We start from the raw sequence: 21,742 nt of genomic DNA, 5'->3' as shown, positions 1-21,742 counted from the left end.
ACCAACTGCTCAAAGGATTTGAAGAGTTTTCCCTCATATAAATCTGAGAGGGTTGTTACTCCCAGCGATTCCCAAGTCTGCAAAAATACATGTGGGACCAAAGGTTGAAGCGCTTGCAATGGTATATGATCATTAGATAAGTACACCCAGCGATTTGCGCATACCTCCAATTTCCAGCATTTCAGTGCATCAGATGTGGTCACCAAGAACACCTTAGACCTATCTGTCCCCACATATGTCGCGGCCATCAAATTACGTATGGAGGAACGGGGAAACATCTCATTTTCCAACTGGGCCCAAAGTGACGGAGCCGAGGAGTTCCATAATGAACCTAACTGGTCTAGGATGGCTGCTACGTTATATGCCACTACCTCTGGGACTCCCAAACCCCCTTCCTTGACCTTCTGAAATAATAAAGATTTGGCTACCCTTGCTCTTTTATTATTCCAAATGAATTGGAGAAACATACGTTGAATTTGAGAGGTGATGCTAGTAGGTATTAACAGTGGAATAGTCCTACAAAAATACAAGTATTTGGGAAGCAGTAACATTTTAACCAAATTGACTCTAGCAATCCAGGACAACTGGAATTTGTTCAGTCTTTCACACTCCAGTCTTAAATCTGCTATTAGCCCTGAGTAATTCTCCTGCAGAACCAGCGACAACGAGGAGTAGAGTTTTATCCCCAGGTATACCAACCCTGATTCTGCCCATGCCAAATCAAAGTTGGACAAAGTGCGTTTCAATTGAGGATCTACATGAATTGGTAACATCATGGACTTTGAAACATTTAATTTATAATATGATACCTCTGAAAACTTAGAAATGATGCTGAGTAGTTCTGTCAGAGATATGAGGGGAGAAGTACAGGTCACAATAACATCATCTGCATATAATCCGATTTTGTGTTCTCTTCCTCCTACCCTTATACCCGAGATTTTTGTAGAATTTCGAATCATTTCTGCAAATGGTTCCATACATAGGGTAAAAATTAGTGGGGAAAGCGGGCAGCCCTGCCTAGTCCCATTAGTGATGCTAAAAGATCTAGAAAGAATCCCGGAAGACAGAACCCTAGCCGAGGGCGAGGAATATAGTGAAAGTATGGCTGATTTTATAAATGAATGGAAACCAAATTTGTCTAATGTGCTTTCCAGGTATTGCCAGTTAACACGATCAAATGCCTTTTCGGCGTCTAGAGAAATAAAGAGGGAGGCACTTTTAGATTCTCCGGCAATCTGTATAAGATCTAACATCCTGCGCGTCCCGTCACAAGCTTGCCGGCCCTTGACAAACCCTACTTGTTCTAGCGCTATTAGGGATGGTAAGCAATCATTTACTCTATTCGCCAATATTTTAGCATATAATTTTATATCACAGTTTAATAGGGATATTGGACGAAAATTGGCCGGGGAATCAGGGGATTTACCCGGCTTAGGGAGTGTGACTATCGTGGCCTGTAACATCTCAGGGGGAGGTGCCTGCTTATTCGCGATACTCATAAAAGTAGATTGCAAATATGGAATCAGCGAGTCTGCGAAAGTTCGGTAGTACTCATTTGGCAGCCCATCCGGTCCCGGGGATTTATTTTGTTTAGATCGCAGAATGGTCAGTTTAATTTCTTCGACCGTAATAGGAGAATTTAATTGACTAATTTGGGCCTCTGATAACGTTGGCAATTGAATTTGCCTTAAAAAATCATTCACCCCCGCTTCGGATACCTCAGGGAGGAGCTTGTCCTGATTTAGATTATAAAGGGTACTGTAGTAAGACGCAAATGCGTCGGTAATCTCCTGAGGATCATACACTTTTGTCCCTTCTGAAGTGTTCAACCATGAAATTTTGGATTTAGCAACATGCTGTTTCACTCTTTTTGCCAGAATTTTACTGGGTCTGTCCCCTTGGATATAGAAGTTCCATTTGAGTTTTTTTAAAGTTTTCTCATATAGGAAAAGTTGGTGATTGCGCAGTTTGTCCCTAAAGTGTCTTAGCTCGTCACGTAATGTGGGAGACGGAGAAACTTTTAATTTTGCCTCTATATTCTGTATGTTGTCGATAAGGAATTCAAATTCTTTATTTCTTGCCCTTTTTGCTTTAGCCGCAGCCTGAATAAACAGGCCTCTTACAAACGCCTTATGTGTACACCAGAGGAGTTCAGGTGATGAGGCCGATGGGCCATTAATCTCAAAAAATTCTTTCAAAGCTAAGTCTATTTTGGCTTGGAGATCTGGGGAATTTAATAAAAATGTGTTCAACCTCCAAGATGAGCTCTGAGGTGTAATATAATGATCTGAGAGTTGAAGCATAATTGGTGCATGGTCTGACCAGGTTATCAGGCCAAGGGAGGAGTTCACCGAATTTGTTAACACTTCTCTATCCACTAGAAAATAGTCAATCCTAGAGTACACCTTATGTGGGGAAGAATAGAACGTGTAATCCCTTTCAGAAGCATGCTGGTATCGCCATACGTCATGTAAGTCTTCCTCCTGCACCCAGGAACTCAAGTCATGAGACAATCTGTTATTTCCCCCAGAGCGATCTATATCCTTGTTTACCACTATATTAAAATCCCCACATAATATTAAACCCCCTTTCTGCACCGATTTAGCTTTTGACAGTACCTTTTTAAGGAAGGGAAGTTGTCGTACATTAGGGGCATAAACAGATACCAACGTGTATGAGAGGTTATCAATTTCACATACTAAAATAATAAATCTACCCTGTGGATCAGAAATAACAGAAATACATTTAAAAGCAAGTGACTCTTTTACCGCAATAATTACCCCCGCCTTCTTTCCGCTATTAGAGGCATAGTACACATGGGGAAATTTTTTATGATTAAATAGATGGCAGTCTTTAGAGGACAAATGTGATTCCTGCACACATATTACATCTCCCTTAGACTTGAATGCTTCTTTCCAAAGTAAAGATCTCTTGAAGGGAGAATTCAAGCCATGAGCATTTACAGAAAGTATTGTAAGACCCATTAAGACATAAAAGCAAAGTAGTAATGATTATGGCATAGCAATGGAGAACCAACATAGAACATCCCACAACTGGAAACTTGAAAAAACCACCGAAATGAATATGCTATATAGCACATTCACTGCAACCAGGAACTTCCCTCTTGCAGGGAAAAGAAAAATGGAGGCAAAAGTTCAGCCTAAGAACTGTAGACAGAAAAGAACCGTCCACCTGAGAACTCCGAAAGCCTTGAAGTGCCGTTCATACCCTAGAAGCCTCAATTTTCAATCAGGCGGTCTCCGATCTGGTTTACTCCTTGCGTCCGACCACAATGGCGAAATCATCTCCGGTTTAGAAGGATTCCTAGGACGGGGATTTGAAGACGGGGACGCCATGAGCCCCCAAGATATCAACAGGTCTTTTGCCGAGGTTGGAGAGAGGCAGACATGATGCGTGCCATTCCTGGTGATTATTAGTTTTACTGGGAATCCCCATTTGTACAATATGCCGTTATCTCTCAGAAGTTTTGTCATCACAGCAAATTCTTTTCGGCGTAGCATAGTCGCCGCTGATAAATCCGGGAATAAAGTAATGTCCTTAAAACGGTCAGTTAGGTCAGGAGAGTTCTTCAAACCTCTGAGAAATTCATCCTTTATATGAAAGAAGTGGATTCGGGCAATTGTATCTCTTGGTAGGTGAGCGGCAATGTGCTTAGGTTTAGGGATTCTGTGAATCCTATCTATGGTGAGATCCAGGGCCGATTTTTGCGGTAACACGATTCCCATAAGATCCGTGAGAAATGTCGCTAGTAGATCTGGTGTGACCGATTCAGGTATACCTCTGATACGGACATTATTTCTTCTGGATCTGTCCTCCAGATCCAAGACTTTGGTGGATAAACGCATAACTTCTTCCTCCAGAGTGTAGTTCGCATCTATGAGCGAGTTATGAGATTTCACAAATTCCTCCAATTTATGCTCCACATGGTCGGTCCGCGAGGCAATGGCTTGTATATCTCCTCTTAAATCCCCAATAACTTGCCGTAAATCTGCTTGGATTGAGTCTCTCAAAGAATTCAGGAGACGTTTTATCATATGCTCCGAAACCGGCTGAGAGTCCGTGTCGTCCTGCAGGTCACGGTCTACAGAAGCATCCCTAGAAGATGGAGTTGGGGAGGAGGGAGGGAGGGAAATTCGGCGGTTCACCACCACTTGTTGAGAAGAGGATGAGGGAAAAAACTCTGTGAGCTTAGACGGCTTTGCCTTAGTATTCCTTTTTGATGTGCCCCCCATTGTAACACGGGAAATTTCTGTTTGATTCTAAGCTGCAACAATACTGAAATATCTTCCACAGAAGACCAATGTAATATAAGTAAATCTTCAGGTAGTCTCTTTTTGGAAGCGTAGAATTACTCCCACAGGTTTTAATCAGTGTCAGGGGAAAAGCAGTGCAGTGTCTCACTCTCTGTACTGTACCGATACACTTTTGTTGTTGCCACTCCCAGCCCTGTGGTTTTCTGCTGCTGACAAACTGAGTTAAGATGGCCGCTGGGGGAGGGGGGGTCGCTTTTCCTACAGGAGATTTAGCTATAAATCCTCTCCCTGTACTTTACTCCTCAATGACTGTCGGCCAGCACCTCAAGATGTGCCCTTCTCCCTCCTCACTCACCCTGTCAAGACGCCGTTTACTGCCTTCCCAGCCGTTCCTGCACTTTCGCGCCGTTAGGAGGAGGGGAAGAAGAAGGAGAAGATGGCCGCCACCTTCCTCGGCCTCCACAATACAAGGGCCAGACCTTTCACCGGCACCGGAGCCGCTCTCCGACACTCTGAACGGGACTCTGAGCACTGCCACTATCCACTCCACCGACCAGGGAACAGGTAAGACAGCTTTACCAGGTTTATTTGAGCCGGATTTGGCTTTCACCTCAGGAGCTCAGCGTTTATGCGACTCCTTCCATGTCCGTCCAGGCCACGCCCCCTATTCCAATTAATTTTTAACCCTGAAAACCTGCCAAACCTCTCCAATATCGCCATTATCACTGGCAGTGAATGATCTATCTCCCCCAGGAACAGCAGTATATCGTCCGCGTATAGTGCTATACGCTCCTCCAACTCTCCACAGCGAAACCCTTCTATCCCCGGATGTTGTCTTACCATATTTGCTAGTGGCTCAATCGCTAGCGCAAACAGTAACGGAGAAAGTGGGCACCCCTGTCTCGTCCCTACTATTGTAGTCACTACTCGCGACAACCTATTAGCTAGCACTTTAGCTAAGATTTTTATGTCTGTAGTCAACAGAGATATCGGTCTGTAAGAGTCAGGTTGCGTTCGATCTTTCCCATCTTTAGGAATCACAACTATAGCAGCTTCATACATTGTCTGCGGTAAACGCCCTCTGGCGAAACTATCCTGGAACACCTCCAGTAACTCTGGCAGAACCGTCTCTCCATATGTCTTATACAGTTCAGTGGGTATACCATCTATCCCTGGGGCCTTTTCATTTGCCATAGAGCTCACCGCCTCCTGTATTTCCTCTAAAGTAATTGACTCCTCAAAACCCTCCTTCTCTTCCTCTCCCAAAGTAACCCACGTCATTTCTGCCAGATATTCTGACAGAAGATCCTCCGGATAGTCCACCTTAGTGCGATATAGTTCCTTATAAAATGATGTCAACACCCCTAATATATCTCCTGTTTCCTCCACCAGAGCCCCACTTGCTGTCCTTAACTGATGTATGAACGCACTCTCCCGCGCCGGCCGTGCGATATTTGCTAACAATCTGCCTGTCATCTCGCCCTCCTCATAGTATTTTTGTTGCAGAAATAATCTTTTATTAGCTGCCTGCTCCATCTGATGTTCCCTAAGCAATTTTTGAGCCGCCTTCCATTGTGCCAAAGTTTCCGCATTATTATTGGTTACGTGGCTCGCCTCCGTTATTGTCACCCGGTCCGTCAAATGCTGACCTATTTGCCTTGTCTTAGTTTTTATGTGGGTAATCTCCCTTATATACACCCCTCTTATATTCGCCTTCATAGCATCCCACAATATATCTGTAGGAACCGTACCCTTATTAAATTCGAAGTATTCTCTCAGGCTCATGGTTATGGTCTCCTCCCCCACCAAGCGTATCCAAAATGGGTTGAGCCTCCAGTGCATTCTCAGCCCCCCCGTCTGTACACCTGTTCGGAGCTTTAGCAACATTGGAGAATGATCAGACAGCGATCGTGACAAATATTCCACCCCCTCCACACATTCCATCCCTATTCCATTATTAAACATTAAATCTATTCTGGACAGCGATCCATACGTAGATGAAACACACGAGTATTGCGTAGTAGACGGCCACTTTGCCCGCCAGATATCCGTGAGCCCAACTTCCGTCATGTATTTACCAAACCTTGTCAGACAAACATCTCTCCCCCCTCCGTTTGGAAATTTATCCCACCCTTTATCCATTATATTATTAAAGTCTCCCATCAATATGGTCGGTATCATAGGTCAGCCAGCCAGTTTCTCCAACACCTCTCTCATTGGTACCACAGAGTACGGGGGAGGCACATACATCACCACAAGTATACATTCCCAATTAAACAATTTACAATGCACCCCAACATATCTCCCATCCCTATCTTTAAAGGAATCTAAACAGCTAAACGGTACATCTCTATGCACTAGGAGGCTAACCCCCCTCGAGTATGTAGAATGAAAAGAATGAAAGCTGTGCCGTATCCATACTCTATGTATCTGTTGCACCGTATCAGCAGTGAGATGAGTTTCCTGTAGGCCCATCACTCCAGCGGACTGCCCTTTCAAGTAATCAAATATAGCCCGCCTTTTAGCTATCTCCCCCATACCTCTCACATTCCAGGACAACAGATTTACCCTACCCCCCATCTGGACGTTTCTTGCTTTTGACAGTGGCTAGTCCTATTACCTCCAGTGGCTATCTGAGTGTACTGCGTTGCAAACTCCCTTTCCCTCCAAAACTTCTCCCCTCCCCCCACCCTAACCCCCCCAACTATCCATAAACATACCCTCCTAAGAGGGCCCGGGCTGGTAAAGAAAACTTCACCTCTATGACCATACAGCTTCCTACTCACTTTGCAAAAACACATTCTTTTCCTCTTACAGTGTTAATCTCAGAACCAAGAGCTTCCCGCTACCTCCTCCTCAATAAACAATTAGTATTGTTAATGACTCCATCATCCCAGTCTGCCTTTGAACTGACAGCACTTCCCTCCCCTCCAACCATCAATGACACATGAACTGCAGCCTAACTTTAGACCAACATAAAACTGCATAAAAAACAAGGCCTTATGCCCTCATGTAACTCATCTTCCTCCTTTCATAGCAGAGTCCCTTCTTTAGCCATCCGCCTGTTGATCACGCCGCCGCTTCCTCACGATCATGCCGTAGGCGATCATCATGACTGTCCAGCCATCTGAGTGCATCTTTCGGGCTTTCAAAGAATTGTACGGATCCCAATGCCGCCACCCGAAGCTTTGCAGGATACAGCATAGAATATGGAACCCGATGATTCCTCAGCCGCCTTTTTATGTCCAGAAACTGCATCCTCCGCTTCTGGACTTCTGCAGAGAAATCCGGATAAAAAGACACCTTCACACCGTTCACCCGAATATCTTGCCTTTCCCGGGCCTGTCGAAGAATTATGTCTCTATCTTTATAATGGAGCAATTTTACCAGAACAGGTCGCGGTGGCCGCCCAGGTGGACCAGGACGTGTGGGTACTCTATGAGCTCTTTCCACTGCAAATAATGGGGTCAGTGACTCTTTTCCAAATACCTCCAATAGCCATTTTTCAAAAAAGGAATCCGGATTAGACCCTTCCACTTTTTCAGGAATTCCCACCATCCTCACATTATTTCGTCTTAAACGATTCTCCAAATCATCAGTTTTAGATAAGAGATACTTTACATCCTCCGCCACCGCATTTACATCCCGTCTCATGGGTAGCATGCCATCTTCTAAGTTGCTGACTCTGCCCTCCACCGCTGTTGTGCGTTCTGCCACCTTCTGCAGGTCATGACGTATGATAGACAAATCCTCCTTGATTCCCCCCACCTGGCAGGTAAGCTTAGCCAGCGTAGTATTACTCAGGCTTACCGCCGAAAAAACATCTGCCAGCGTGGGGCCCGGCTTGTCCAAGTTCTGCATGCCTCCATTCAATCCTCCTCCTGAACCGCCTGGAGCGTCTCCTCCATTCTCCTCCTCCTCCTCTGACTCCATCTGTGCTCGCAGCGGCTCATATCTCGAGCCTGAACGGCCAGCCTGCTCCTTCCCTCCATCCGACATTCCTCCAGCTGCCTCAGGTTTCATAGGGGCCTTCCTAGCAAAGCGTTCCAGCCTGGATGCTGCCGCCCCTCTCACATCTCTGCTCTCTGTATACGAGCACATGTCGGCGCCATCTTGCAGCCCCAGCTCACCGTCCTCTGCCGCCTTAGATTTCCTGGACCGGGTCATAACAGCTTCAATCAGCTCCAGAATTGTACCTGGAGGATCACCGTCTTCTCCCCTGTCACTACAGGTATGTCCGCGTTAGTATAGTGGAGTCTCAGGATAATTTCCAGGGTATCGGCAGCGGGAGCTCCGGTTCCTGCTTCCTCTCACATACGCCGCTAAGCCACGCCCCCGCAGCTGTCCATTCTACCTCATAGAAGGGACCCCACCCGCCTTTTTTGTATGGCATATGGAAATGAAACCATGCTCTTTAACAGGTTGATTTGACCTATAACATGTCACCTAATAAGTCCACCCCAGCTACTAACATTGTTGGTTTTTTTTTAGGTCCACAATTCTGTAATTGTATAAAATATCTTTATAGGGGCGCGTGCTATATATATATATGTATATATAAATAGACACACCCGTATATCTCCCCTCATCTTCTGTTTCCACAGCCATAGTGAAATGGAAAAATATGTTGTCAGCCACCACTAGGGGGAGCGTATTGAAGACTGATTTAGACAGCCTATGTTAAATGTGTAAAGAACATAACTTTCTAACAGCTTGTGCTTTCTCTTCAGCATTGTCGAGAGATGTGGAAATGCACATGGCCGTGTAAATGAGTGACGATCAACAAGACAGCTCGTTGATCGGTGCTCGTTTGCTCCCTTCGCAATGATCAGTAACGTATGGGGACGAGCACTCGTTACTACGATCATTCACCCCCATACATTTTTATCATCTCGACAGCATGTCTCCCTGTTTACACAGCGATGTCCTGCCGACAACGATAAAAGTTTTGGCATTTAAAACTATACAATCAGCTGATGAACGAGCGTTTGCCTCATAATTGGCCGGTGTAAAAGGGCCTTTACACTGTGACATGTTGATGTTTGGCAGAAGGAATCATAGATTTATTTTCCTGACAAATCGCTGTATTTATTCATGTGTATTTTATCCTCCTAAGGGGGAGTTCACTAAATTTTTTTGACGCGCAAAACGTGCCAAAAAAACAGCCGAAAATGCCTCCCATTGATTTCAATGGGAGGTGGAGGCGTTTTTTTCCCTCGAGCAGAAAAACCGGCTCGCGGGAAAAAGAAGGGACATGCCCTATCTTCGGGCGTTTACGCCTCTGACCTCCCATTGACATCAATGGGAGGCAGAGAAAGTGTATTTTGCGGCGTTTTATGCCCATGGTGCTCAATGGCCGTGGGCGAAAAACTACCCGAAAATCGGCGTGCAGGCAGAGGAAAATCTGCCTCAAAATTCCAAATTGAATTTTGAGGCAGATTTTCCTCCTGCAAAAAACAATGTCAACTCGTATTGTTTAGGATGGATGTTTATCAAAGTAACTGGTAGGTGCGAATTTACTAGAATCAAAGATGCAGCGCAAGATCTGAAGAAAACTCCTCTCTGCAAACCCAAACCTAAATGTCTTTTGTTTCCTGAGCACATAGAATTTATAGTTCTAAGGGCGGATTTACACGAGCTGCGTGTGTCATCACATAGGATGTGCGGCTGCGTGATTTTCGCGCAGCCGCCATCATTATGACACTCCGTTTGGATGTTTGTAAACAGAAAAGCACGTTGTGCTTTTCTGTTTTCAATCATACTTTTGACAGTTGTTCCCCGAATCATGCGCGTCCCACGGAAGTGCTTCCGTGTAGTGCACGTGATTTTCACGCACCCATTGACTTCAATCGGTGCGTGAAGCGCGAGAAACGCAGAAATATAGGACATGTCATGAGTTTTACGCAACGGACTCACGCGGCGCAAAAACGGACTGTCTGCACGGCCCCATAGACTAACGTAGGTCCGTACGACAGCGTCAAAATCACGCGCGTTGCACGGACGTATATCACACGTGTAAATCCGCCCTCAGTCATACAGCCCACCACCAGAACCAAACCGACATGAGCATTCACTGCAGGGTGAACCAAGGACATACTTAACTTTCAGTCTTAGTGCAAAAAGCGACAAATCCAGCGATTTACTAGAATGTGTTTTATTTTTCCTAATAGATGTGGAATAATATATTCCCTATTGTAAGTGGTAATTATCTGGGCTCCGAGAGGATATGTTTATCCCTGTAATGACATGGGGGCAAGTTATTGTCGTCTTATATAGGTCATGAATATTAAATAGCTTGTTCCTATAAAATAAACAAAGAATACAAACTATCCGTAAATGTAAGTGCAATTTGCTTTGGCTTGTAAGGCCCTTTTCACATGTGTTGGAGGCTTCGTCAGGGGCCTCCGTTGCAGATTCGGCAGAGATTACTAGAAACAATAGCGCTGCGTGCTTCACTATTGTTTCCGGCAGAACCTCGAGCAACCCGACTGAACCCATTAAAATTAATGGGTTCCGTCTGCCACCGATGGTGTCCATGGTGCAACAGAACTATCGATTCCGGTCCTCCCTTGTTCTGCTCCTCTGACGGAAGGAGCAGAAAAACGGAAACCCCCCGACGCAGGTCTGAACACTCTCTAACCTGTCACCACTCACGACCGGTCAGATGTGATGGAAAATGTCCTTTTAGCTTTTATCTTTTTTACATTTGGGCTTTAACAATTTTTTAATTTTATATATTTTTTTTACCCTTTTAAATCCTATGGTATTAGGTCCCCTCTACAAGCCTTCTGAAGTGGATAAAATGCCTATGGCTGAACCAGAAGTCAGGTACCCCGAATTACCAATACTAAAGAACAGAGAAGAGGTAAGCTAGTTAAGCAGATTTGGCTGCAATTTATACAGGTGTATGGCCAACTTCTCTCTAGTTCATATGCTCGCTGATAATATTTTAATAGAAGGGGGTGGCGGAGTGGTAAGTACCGTATTTTTTGGACTATAAGACACACCCAGGTTTCAGACAACAGAAAATAGGAAAAAAAATTCAGATTTTACTACTTTTACACAGAAAATCCTATTGGTTAAAAAAAAAAAAAAAAATGATTTGTTCGGTTTCAACACATTCTGAGAGCCATAACGTTTATATATTTTTTCATCGATTGATTAGTGTGGGGACTTATTTTTTGCGGGACGAGCTGTAGTTTTTATTATCACCATGTTTTTTGGTACATGTTGTTTTTTTTTTTTTTATTTATTTCTTTTTAGAGCTATTATGACCAAAAAACATTGATTCTGGGGTTTTAATTTCTTTGCTTTTTCACCGTGCAATAGTTCAGACTTTTACGGATGCGATAGCAATTTATTTATTTTTTTTCTTTTACATTGTGCTTGGGGCGAAAAATGTGTAAATTTGTAATATATTTTGACACTCCTGAAAATGTAACTTTTTTTTTTTTTTCTTTACACATTTTATTAGTTCCCCTATGGGACTCGAACCAACGATCATTAGATCGCTGGTGCAATACATGGATGAGTTACGGAAACGGTGTAACTCGCTGAGCTAAGCTGTTTCCATAACTCCCATAGTAGAGAATGGGAGTTACAGAAACCGCGTATCTCAGCGATATATATATATACACACACACACACCTTGTTTATTATGCATTTTTATTGCATTACTGCTATAGTTATTATGTTAATAAATGTGAGGTTCTTAGCGCCCAGTTTGATCAAAATGTTCGAGCCCACCTGCCACGACAAGGCGACCGCACCTGCATATCTTTTTCATGTTTTAGGAGGAGCTGACCAACTCTTTTTGTTTGTAGTATCCTGTGGATATGTCATAAATATCCTTCATGGGAAGACCCTTATAAATGCTGCGGTTGCTATTGACCGCGGCAGTTAACTAGTTAAAAAGCCAGGAACAGCGCCATAGCTGTTCCTGACCGTTCGAGCAGCGTGTCAGCTGTAAAACACAGCTGACACCTGCAGTGTATGGAGTGGGCTCAGCGCGTGAGCCCGCTCCAAACATCCCCTCCACGCTCCATGATGTGATGGCAAATCATGGGTCGGGAAGGGGTTAAGTAAGAAACTGTAAGGGGGCCCCGCACTGCCGGGTCCCTTGACTGATGACTATAAGTCGCAGGGGCTTTTTAGCAAGATTTATTCTTGCTAAAAACTGTGTCTTATAGTCCGAAATATACGGTACATGTTTTTGGTGAGAAGAAAATGCATAAAAAAAGTGTTCTCTGATTGTTCTGTGGGTGATTACATTGAGTGAACACAGTTCTGCTACGTAAATAACTAAAATAATCTTTTTCTGCTTGGAGCGAGCAGTGTGTTCTCTGGATTATTCTTAAATTCTCCAGAGGTCCATAAAATACAAAGGGGGGTTTATCAAATGTTTTATGCCAGTTTTGTAGTGTAGAGAAGTATGGAATTGAATGCCTCAAAAGTTGCAATTTGTGCAAAAAATACAACTTCACCTTTATATTGCTCACGTCACTTTAGGGGAGAGTCAGGCCGCCGCCGTACACGTTAGGTGGTCGGCTGGTCCCGCCAAAGTGTTTCATTGCTTGAGTAGCTTTCACTTTAACGTCATTGAGTCTAATGGGTTAGTTTGTGTCTTAAGGAGTTTAAAGGCTGGAGCGGCAGTGATGTCTCTGACCAATCGGATTCAGTTTAGCTCAGCAGAGTATGTGAGGTCACGTGATCAACAAATCCGCTGCTAAATCCAACAGTCTCCAAGAGCTGGAAAAAGCAGGAGCTTTTTTGTAAGCAGCCACTTCTATAATAATTAGTCCAAAGACGTAGAAAACTGCATTTTGGTGACAGCTGCCTTTTAAAAGCAACACTAAACATCGAATATTATAAAAAAAAAATACCCCAGTAATTCTTCTCTCATCCTCCTTCTTGCCTACCCTTTGATCCTGTTATGTCTCGTATTGCAATTAAAACCGAGAATATATATAAGGAAACCGTCAAAATATGGCATAAGAGCTTTATTAGGCCATCTTCAAAAAATCCATAGAGGACACAGGTAAGGCGTGTCACAGCTAACGCGTTTCAAACAGAAGTGTTCTTACTCATAGCATGCTATGAGTAAGAACACTTCTGTTTGAAACGTGTAAGCTGTGACACGCCTTACCTGTGTCCTCTGGATTTTTTTAAAGCTGACCTAATAAAGCTCTTCTTGCTCCATATTTTGCGGATGTGCTGTGGAAAAATGTATTTTCTTTGAAATATTGAATTTCCTGCCGATTACACTCCATTGAGGAACTACAGATCTCAGAACGAATATTGGGTGAGCACACCTGTGGCTTTCTTGCTGCTCCCCCCTCCTCCTCACTGTCCAGTGTCTGGCTGTAAGACAACTGGCTGCAGCAGGAGCCCTCCCCCATTACTCTGTCTACAGTAGGGCACAAGAATCATTAAGCATCTCCCTTCAGTTGTTCACCAGACGACAATGGAAGAGAACAGCGGGAAATTAACCCCTATGTTCTCTGTATGATTTTTACAAGTCTGTTTCAGAAACATGTTGACAATCCTGCCGACTGACAAACAGTGTAGGCAGGTTTATCTCCTGTTTTACTTTTTATTATTCATTTCTAGATTTAGTGTTCCTTTTAATTGACAGAGAAATGTCAGATTATTATGGTCTCCAGAAAGTGATGGATTACAGCAACTCCCCGAGACAAGCGAGTGACAGGAGAGATGCTTACAAAGTCTTATCTGTTGTATAGTGTATAGCAGCGCTTCTCAAATTGTGAGTTACCCGCCAACTCATAATGAGGCAGGTCAGACCCACTTTCCTAGAAAATGACTTTGTCCTGGCAGTAGTGATCTATCACATGTTTCTTAATCCAGGAAGACCTTCTCTATATATACATGAAAAATGTCCGTTAAAGTATCAGCTGTCTGTTTTTCATGGCTGTTTTGCTTCATTGTGTGTCAAGATTTTAATTAATTTCCCGGCCATCTGACCGTGTTTTTTTTTTAAACCACCATTTGGCATCCGTTTTTCATGGATGTTAAAAAAAAAAAAAAAAAAAGATTAATTTTAAACCTTAGGGTTTTTTTGTCCCAACCCCATGAAAATACCAAAGTGCCCGTGTAGATAGTGACTCAATACCGCTGTAGATAGTGCCACATAGATAGTTCCAGTGCCCACATAGTGCCACAGTTCTTCCTGTAGATAGCGTCACAGTATCTCCTGTAGGTAGTGCCAATATAATGCCACAGTGCCCATGTAGATAGCGCCACACCACACGTATATAACACGCCTCTGTAGATGGCACCACATCCCTGTATATAGTGCCACCCCCCTGTAAATAGCAATATCCCCCCCTGTATTTAGCAACATCCCCCTGCAGGTAGAGCCACCCTCCCGTAAATGGCACCCCCTTCCTGAAAATAGCACCACTGTAGCTCCCAGTAGGAGCGGAGTCCATCTGGCCGGGGATTCCGCTCTTACAGGGAGCCCACGATGTCTCTGTCCATATATGGATAGTGACACCAGGGGCTTCTCCAGTAGCGGAATCCCCGGCCAGAGTGTCTGCCAGGGATTCCGCTCCTAGAGAGAGCCACTAACGTCACTGTCCAAATGGACAGTGACGTCAGGGGCTCTCTCTAGAAGCGGAATCCCTGGCAAGTGCGATCTGACCCTGGGGATTCCGCTCCTAGAGAAAGTTTCGGTGGCGCTATCTGCAGTGGGGGTGTGTGATGCTATCTATAGCAGAAGGGTTGCTAACTGCACGGGGGGTGGCACTATCTACAGCGGGGATAGAGAGATGGCAGGGGCTCCCTCTAGGAGGGGAAATCCTCGGCCAGTGTGCTGGCCGGGGATCCGATCCTAAAGGGAGCTTAGGTGGCATTAACTACAGAGTATTTTGCGCTACTTACAGGGGGTTGTGTATGGCGCTATCTACAGTGGGGGTGTATTCTGGGGCTCTCTAAGCCCCGGCTATTATGAGAGTTCAGCGCTGCTCACACTGAAACAACACTGCACTCATTAAACCCGTTTCAGGCTGTCAACATCTATATATGTGACAACTGCATTGGCAGTTGGAAAGTATATAGCTGTATGGCAGTCGTGAAGGGGTTAACTTACATGTTTATCAAATAAAAAAATAAGTTACTGTCCATATCTAAGTGTGGTTTTTTTATTTTTAATTAACAGTTGATCACGTTAATTAAATGCAACTCGATTGTGATTATACGAGGAGCAACTGGAAATGGAAAGAGCACGCAACTGCCGCAATATATCTTGGATTACCACATGCAGCGATCTACCTACTGTAATATAGTGGTGACACAACCAAGAAAGATTGCTGCATGCAGCATTGCCTCATGGATCAGCAAGGAGAGAAAGTGGCCTCTGAGTGGTTTAGTAGGCTATCAGGTATGACACCTCACATGTGTCCCCCCCCCCCCCCCCCCCGAAAAAATCATATATGCAAAGTCACTTTTGTCTTCAAGTATTGTATTTAGTCTTCTATCATATTTTTGTCCTCAGTTCAATAGCCAAATAAGTATATAGTTACAGAATATCTGCAACCAGGCAGTTACATCACCGAAACAATGGCTATTCGGTTTGGCTCTTACTTCTGTATAGTAAAGGTCTTGTTTTTCATTTAAAGGTTTCTTTGGAGAAAAAGGCAACCGCTGACACTCGTTTGATCTACATGACCACTGGTGTGCTCCTGCAGAAGATAGTGGGTGCTAAGAGCTTGGCTGAATTTACCCACATTTTTATTGATGAGGTAGGTACTTTACTTTAAGATGAATATGTTTAAAAGGGCTGTTTCTGTATGTCAGCCCGGCTGCTTAAAGGGTAAACTTACTTTTGACATGTCAGAGGTTTTGATTGGTGTGGATCAGTGGGGGTCTCGGTTCACGAAACCCTACCGATCAAAACTTTTGACATGGCACTATGACATGTCAAAATATTTTAAAAAGTTTAGTTACCATGTAAGCAGCCAGGCTGGTATGTGTTGTTTTTTTTTGTTGTTTTTTTTTTTAAAGTTTCTTGTAAAAATTCAGTTACCCTTTAAATAAGATCTGTCCTTCATATTCTGACCTACTTGAAGAGTTATTCCCACCTTAGACATTTATGTCATATCCACGGGATTGGCCAATTGGATTGCAGGGTTTAGTGTCTTGGACTGCCAAAGCACTGTGTGTATCTGGTAGTCTTGAGAAGCCATGCGTCCATCTTGGATGCCAGAGGAGGGGGCCCGGTAATCAGCGGATCGGCAGCACAATAAGCTTAACGGAGTGCACCAGGTAAGTAAGCTCTGCATTCCCAGCAACCGTACATAAGTTCGCTTTAATGCAATGCTGAAATATTTGTAGCCTTGGGCGATAGCTTATAAACACATACACACAACCAAGAAAAAAGCTATAGGTAAAGCGCCTGATATATATATATATTTTTTTAAAGGCTGAAAACTTTACATAAAGAGACCCTGTTACTAGTCCTATTAGTTAGGCCTGGTTTATAGTATAGCCATATTATCAGCTCTCCAGTGTTTTGATAATTTGTGGATACAAGTCATATTTTTGCTGATGTCCTATTTATCCACGTATATACCAGAATATCGTATGTCACCACCTGCATAATTTGACATTATCCTCTTCCGAAATCCCGAGCTTGTAATATTAAGGCCGGTTGCTTTTGAGTTGAGTGATAACATAAGCAGGGGATTATTACTTACTAGAAGAGGATCAACCAGAGAAAAGGATTTATTGGTGAAATTTAAAGATACAAAGGATAAAATATGACAAATGTATTTGTCACGAGAAGGATTTTTTTTATTCGTGTATATGGTCGGAAGACCAGCAAAAGCAGAACACCGTGACGGAAGACAATCTGGTTGCTTTATTAGGAAGTGAAATCATCTTTATTTCTATTTTTGGGATATTACCCAATTTTTCTTATTTTCTCAAGCCTTGTAATATTCTGCATTAATTTAGTATCATCTTATGTCTGATATAATTAAAAATTAGAGCGTTTACGTGCTTTAAATAAGAAATGATTACACAAATCTCCTAAATAATGGTCTTAGGTTTGTTCATGTTGTATTGTATGTGGATGCTCTTTATAAAATAGAAACCTGTTGGCGTTCCTTTGCATGGTTTCCTCCCTCTATAAATCCTCCCGGCAGTTCATTGTCATTGCTGAAATGTCAGCAGAGGGGTGACCTTTTGGTTGCACTGGAGCAGGTCTTTTCCAGTGCGCAGATGCCCTTGGAGAATAAAATGACTTTCCTAATTTGTAAATACTCCTATTATTTCTTTCTTGCTGTTGCCTGTATGTTTTCTTTATTGGACTTGTAGGGTACTTTTCTTTACACTTTGTGCTATGTATGCAGGAGTTTGGATCTACCTTTTTTAACCCCTTCCCACTGCAGTCATTTTCGGATTTTCTCTTTTTAGTTTTTTCCTCCCCATCTCCTAAAAGCTATAACTTTTTTATTTTCCCCTCGCTATAGCTGTATGAGGGCTTGTTCTTTTGCGGGACGAGTTGTAGATTTTCCCGGCATGGTTTATTGTACCATATAATGTAAAAGGAAACTTCTGGAAAATTATGTATGGGTTGAAATAGGGGGGGAGCAGTTGCTTAATCTTTTGGGGGGGGGGGGTTTAGTTTTTACACTAAAACGGCATGTATCTTTATTCTGCGGGTCAATACGATTACGGCACCAAATTTTATATATATATATATATATATATATATATACACAAAATATATATTTTTTTTTTAAAAGACTAAGACTAAAACAGACATATCGGTGTGGATTGGTTTAATGTTGTAATTACATTTTATTAAAAATTATTTTAAATTTATCAGATACAACTGCTTTATTGCGGTATATCATACTGACAGTCTCCTATGAAGCTCTGCCGGACGCAGAGCTTCCTAGGAGTACAAAGATGGCAGAGCTGGGGACCTTCATCAGGCCCCAGGCTGCCATGCCAATTATCGGCATGCCGCGATCTCGTCGGGGGTTGGGTCGGGCGGTGCAACATTACAGTGGGCTGCCCCTTGTTTCTAACCACACAGATGCCGCAGTTGCTATTGACCATGGCATCTAAGGGGTCAAACGAATGGGATCCCGGTCGTTACGCTGAGTTGTCGGCTGTAAGATACAGCTGACAAGCTCGTTCTAAAAAGTGGACTTTTTGAGCCCACATCATACTCCCCCACCCGACGTGCGCCGCATGTGTACTGCGGATGTCGGGAAGGGGATAAATAACTTGTTTCCATTATTTGTTTTAAACCTAGTAAGCAACCTATTTTATCTGATAACCTGTTTATCCACTTTTATAATAGAATATTCTACTTAATTCCTTTTAATAGGTCCATGAACGTACGGAAGAAATGGATTTCCTGTTGATGATCGTACGCAGACTTATAAGAACTAATTCAAGAATGGTGAAGGTCTGTGACTTTACTGCAATCTATAACATATTAACAAAATACTCATCTGTGAAGGGTGAATAAATGGACTTCTAGGAAATGCTTCATCCGCAGGTCCCCAAAGATGAGCAAATTGTTCATTTTCCAGAAACCCGGTGACATGATCAAAGAACAGGGAATCCCTCTGCAGTCAGCCCTGGGGACCTACAAAGGACCCCAGGGCTGTCTGCTTAGTAAGCCTGCTGTTAGGGCACACAATGTGCTGCCCTAACAGCAGCCTCTGTCATAGTGACACCGTGTGATGTATTGGCATACAGGAGTATGCTAATACATTACAAGTAAAAATTAAGTTATCCCCTCCATATCCTATGTAAAACGAGCTTCCGCCCTGCAGGAGGAGGACTTAGCATATCAATGTTCACAGGCGGAAGGGGCATTTGTTCAGGATCCCACACCAGCTAACCGGAATGCATGGCTGGATTTGGGTAGACAGTATCTACAGGTCTTGAGGGATAAGACGTCGCGTAGTTTATTCTTTAGCAAACAATCTCATTTTGAATTGGGCAATCAATCTGGTAAAATTCTGCCACATATGGTGCGGAACAGTTCTAGATCCCCCCCGGTGATGGGTATAGCGGGGCCTGGAGATAGGATCTACACCTCCCCGGGAGAGGTTCTCGAGCAATTTACACAGTTTTATGATCAGCTGTATGCTTCAAAAGTTGAGTATGGGATGGATGAGATGGAGAGGTACTTGGATAGAATATCGTTTCCTACATTGGCAGCGGAGGGGGTGGCATTACTTGAGGCTCCATTTACGGTAGATGAGATTTTGGAGGGAATGGCTTCATTGGCTAAGGGGAAGGCTTCAGGGCCGGATGGTATTCCCCTGGAGGTATATCTACAGTATGGGGAGTTGCTGGCCCCCCAATTGCTGGTCCTGTTTGAACATAGCTATCGGAGTTCTGCTCTTCCGGAATCCATGTGTGACGCCACTATAATTGTGTTGCTGAAGCCAGACAAAAAACCAGATGAATGTGGTTCATATAGACCGATCTCGCTGCTGACAGTGGATTACAAAATCTTGACTAAGATGTTAGCAAATAGGCTATGCAGAGTGATAAAGGAGATCATCCATTCAGACCAGTGCGGCTTTATACCCGGCAAGTCCACCTCAGAGAATATTAGGCGGGTACAGGTGGTGACGCAGATTGGATGGGAGGAGCAGCAGGACTGGGCGGTGGCATCTCTGGACGCGGCAAAGGCATTTGACTCGGTAGAATGGCCCTATCTGCTGGCAGTGCTGCGAAGATTTGGGTTTGGGGAAGGATTTATTAATTGGGTGTCCTTGTTGTATAAATCTCCACGAGCGCAGGTGTTGGTGAATGGGGCCCTGTCCCCTTCCTTTGGCCTCCATAGGGGCACGAGGCAGGGGTGCCCACTTTCGCCACTTCTCTTCGCATTGGCCATTGAACCACTGGCTCTTAACATCAGGAGGGATCCTGCATATATGGGAATTAGAATAGGGGATAGAGAGGACCGGATAGGGTTATATGCGGACGATATGGCGTTGTTTATGGCGAACCCCAATGCCACCCTTCCTAGGGCCATTTCCCTCATTAACGTTTTTGGAAGATACTCAGGGTTACTAATTAATTGGTCCAAATCGTATCTGATGCCTTTGAGGCAGGACAACTGTGGATGGGGCGCTCAATTTTGCGGACTGCCAGTAAGACCAGAGTTCAAGTACCTAGGGATTAATATTGCCAGGGATAGCTCTAGATCGTAATGGTTAAATGTAGCACCCTTGGTCACGTATCTAAGGGACTAAATACAGGTGTGGAAAGGCCTGCCTTTGTCAGTGGCAGGACGCGTCAATCTATTAAAGATGATAGTATTGCCGAAGTTCTTGTACGTGTTGGAGCATATGGACGTGCTGGTGCCTAAAAGGTTATTTAAAATAATAAACTCGTTGTTCGCGCCGTTTGTTTGGGGGGGGGGGGGGGAGATCTAAACTCAAGCTGTCGATTCTACAAAGACCTAAAGATGAGGCTGGGGCTGTGTTACCGGATGTTTTTCTATATTACTTGGCGGGTCAGCTCAGGTACTTGATCTCTTCGGTCTCCCACCTCCCCCCCCCCCTTAAAGACTAATGCTGAGTGTCATCTAGCCCGGGTACTGGGCTTGAAAACCTTATGGCCTATACTGGAGCCGCATGATTTCAGACACCGCTCCCTAAGTTGGCCAGATGAGTCTGGCAACAGGCTAAAGATCTACTGGGGTGTGTGGGGGTGGTGGCGGAGAGCCCGCTGTGGGATAACCCGAGCTTTTCCCATCTGCACGGGATGGTGGGGAAACGTTACTGGGCCTCTAGAGAGGTAGCCGCTCTGTCACAATTGCTAACGGAAGAAGGGTCGGTCATGACGGTGAGTGAGATTCGGGCAGCATTCAATATACCGCCAGGGGATGAATTATATTGCATACAGCTCCATCATGCTCTATTAGCACAATTCCCATTGAACTCCGTGACGTACTCTAGTTGTGATTTGGTGGTGAGGTTGAACAAGCCGTTTACAAGAGGTGTAGTTTCCCAAATTTATTCTTTTCTAATGGAGGCTAAAATGCGAATGGAGCCCCTGGGGGTGGAGGATAGGTGGTGTGCATTAATTCCACAACTCACAGCGGGGGAATGGAGGGAGGCGCAGGGCTCCCACTTGCTGGTTTCCCCAGCCGCAAATAATAAACTAGTGCAACTGTTCATCATCCACCAATGTTATTTAACGCCCGTAAAGCTACATCGTATGGGAAGAATGGCGTCCTCACAATGTCATAGGTGTGGAGAGATGCGGGCAGACTTTATACACCTAATGTGAGGTTGTCATTGGATCCTTAGCTTTTGGGAGGAGGTGGTTGCATTATTAACGGCAGTGATGGGGAGGACGATACCTTGCAGGCCGGAGGTGTGTTTACTGGGACTGCTAAATAAGGAGCAATGGTTAATATATGAGAGGATTTTTCTCAGAGAAACACTATTTATGGCAAGGAAGGC

The 21,742-nt window shown here is 44.1% G+C and overlaps 1 protein-coding gene across 2 annotated transcripts in view; it reads left to right on the top strand.

The window, feature by feature from the left end:
- Positions 1-21,742, top strand: part of TDRD9 (tudor domain containing 9) — a 113,709-nt gene that overhangs the window by 25,664 nt on the left and 66,303 nt on the right. For both annotated transcript variants that reach the window (XM_075843871.1, XM_075843872.1), the window contains exons 3-6: positions 11,045-11,139; positions 15,451-15,672; positions 15,911-16,033; positions 18,634-18,714. In XM_075843871.1, the coding sequence (XP_075699986.1) occupies positions 11,045-11,139; positions 15,451-15,672; positions 15,911-16,033; positions 18,634-18,714 (521 nt within the window). The remainder of the gene's footprint in view (positions 1-11,044; positions 11,140-15,450; positions 15,673-15,910; positions 16,034-18,633; positions 18,715-21,742) is intronic.

The sequence above is a fragment of the Rhinoderma darwinii genome, chromosome 12, assembly GCF_050947455.1.
Source record: "Rhinoderma darwinii isolate aRhiDar2 chromosome 12, aRhiDar2.hap1, whole genome shotgun sequence".
Classification (NCBI taxonomy): Eukaryota; Metazoa; Chordata; class Amphibia; order Anura; family Rhinodermatidae; genus Rhinoderma; species Rhinoderma darwinii.
The sequence above is the reverse complement of the archived record's forward strand: the minus strand, read 5'-3'. Positions and strand labels throughout refer to the sequence as shown.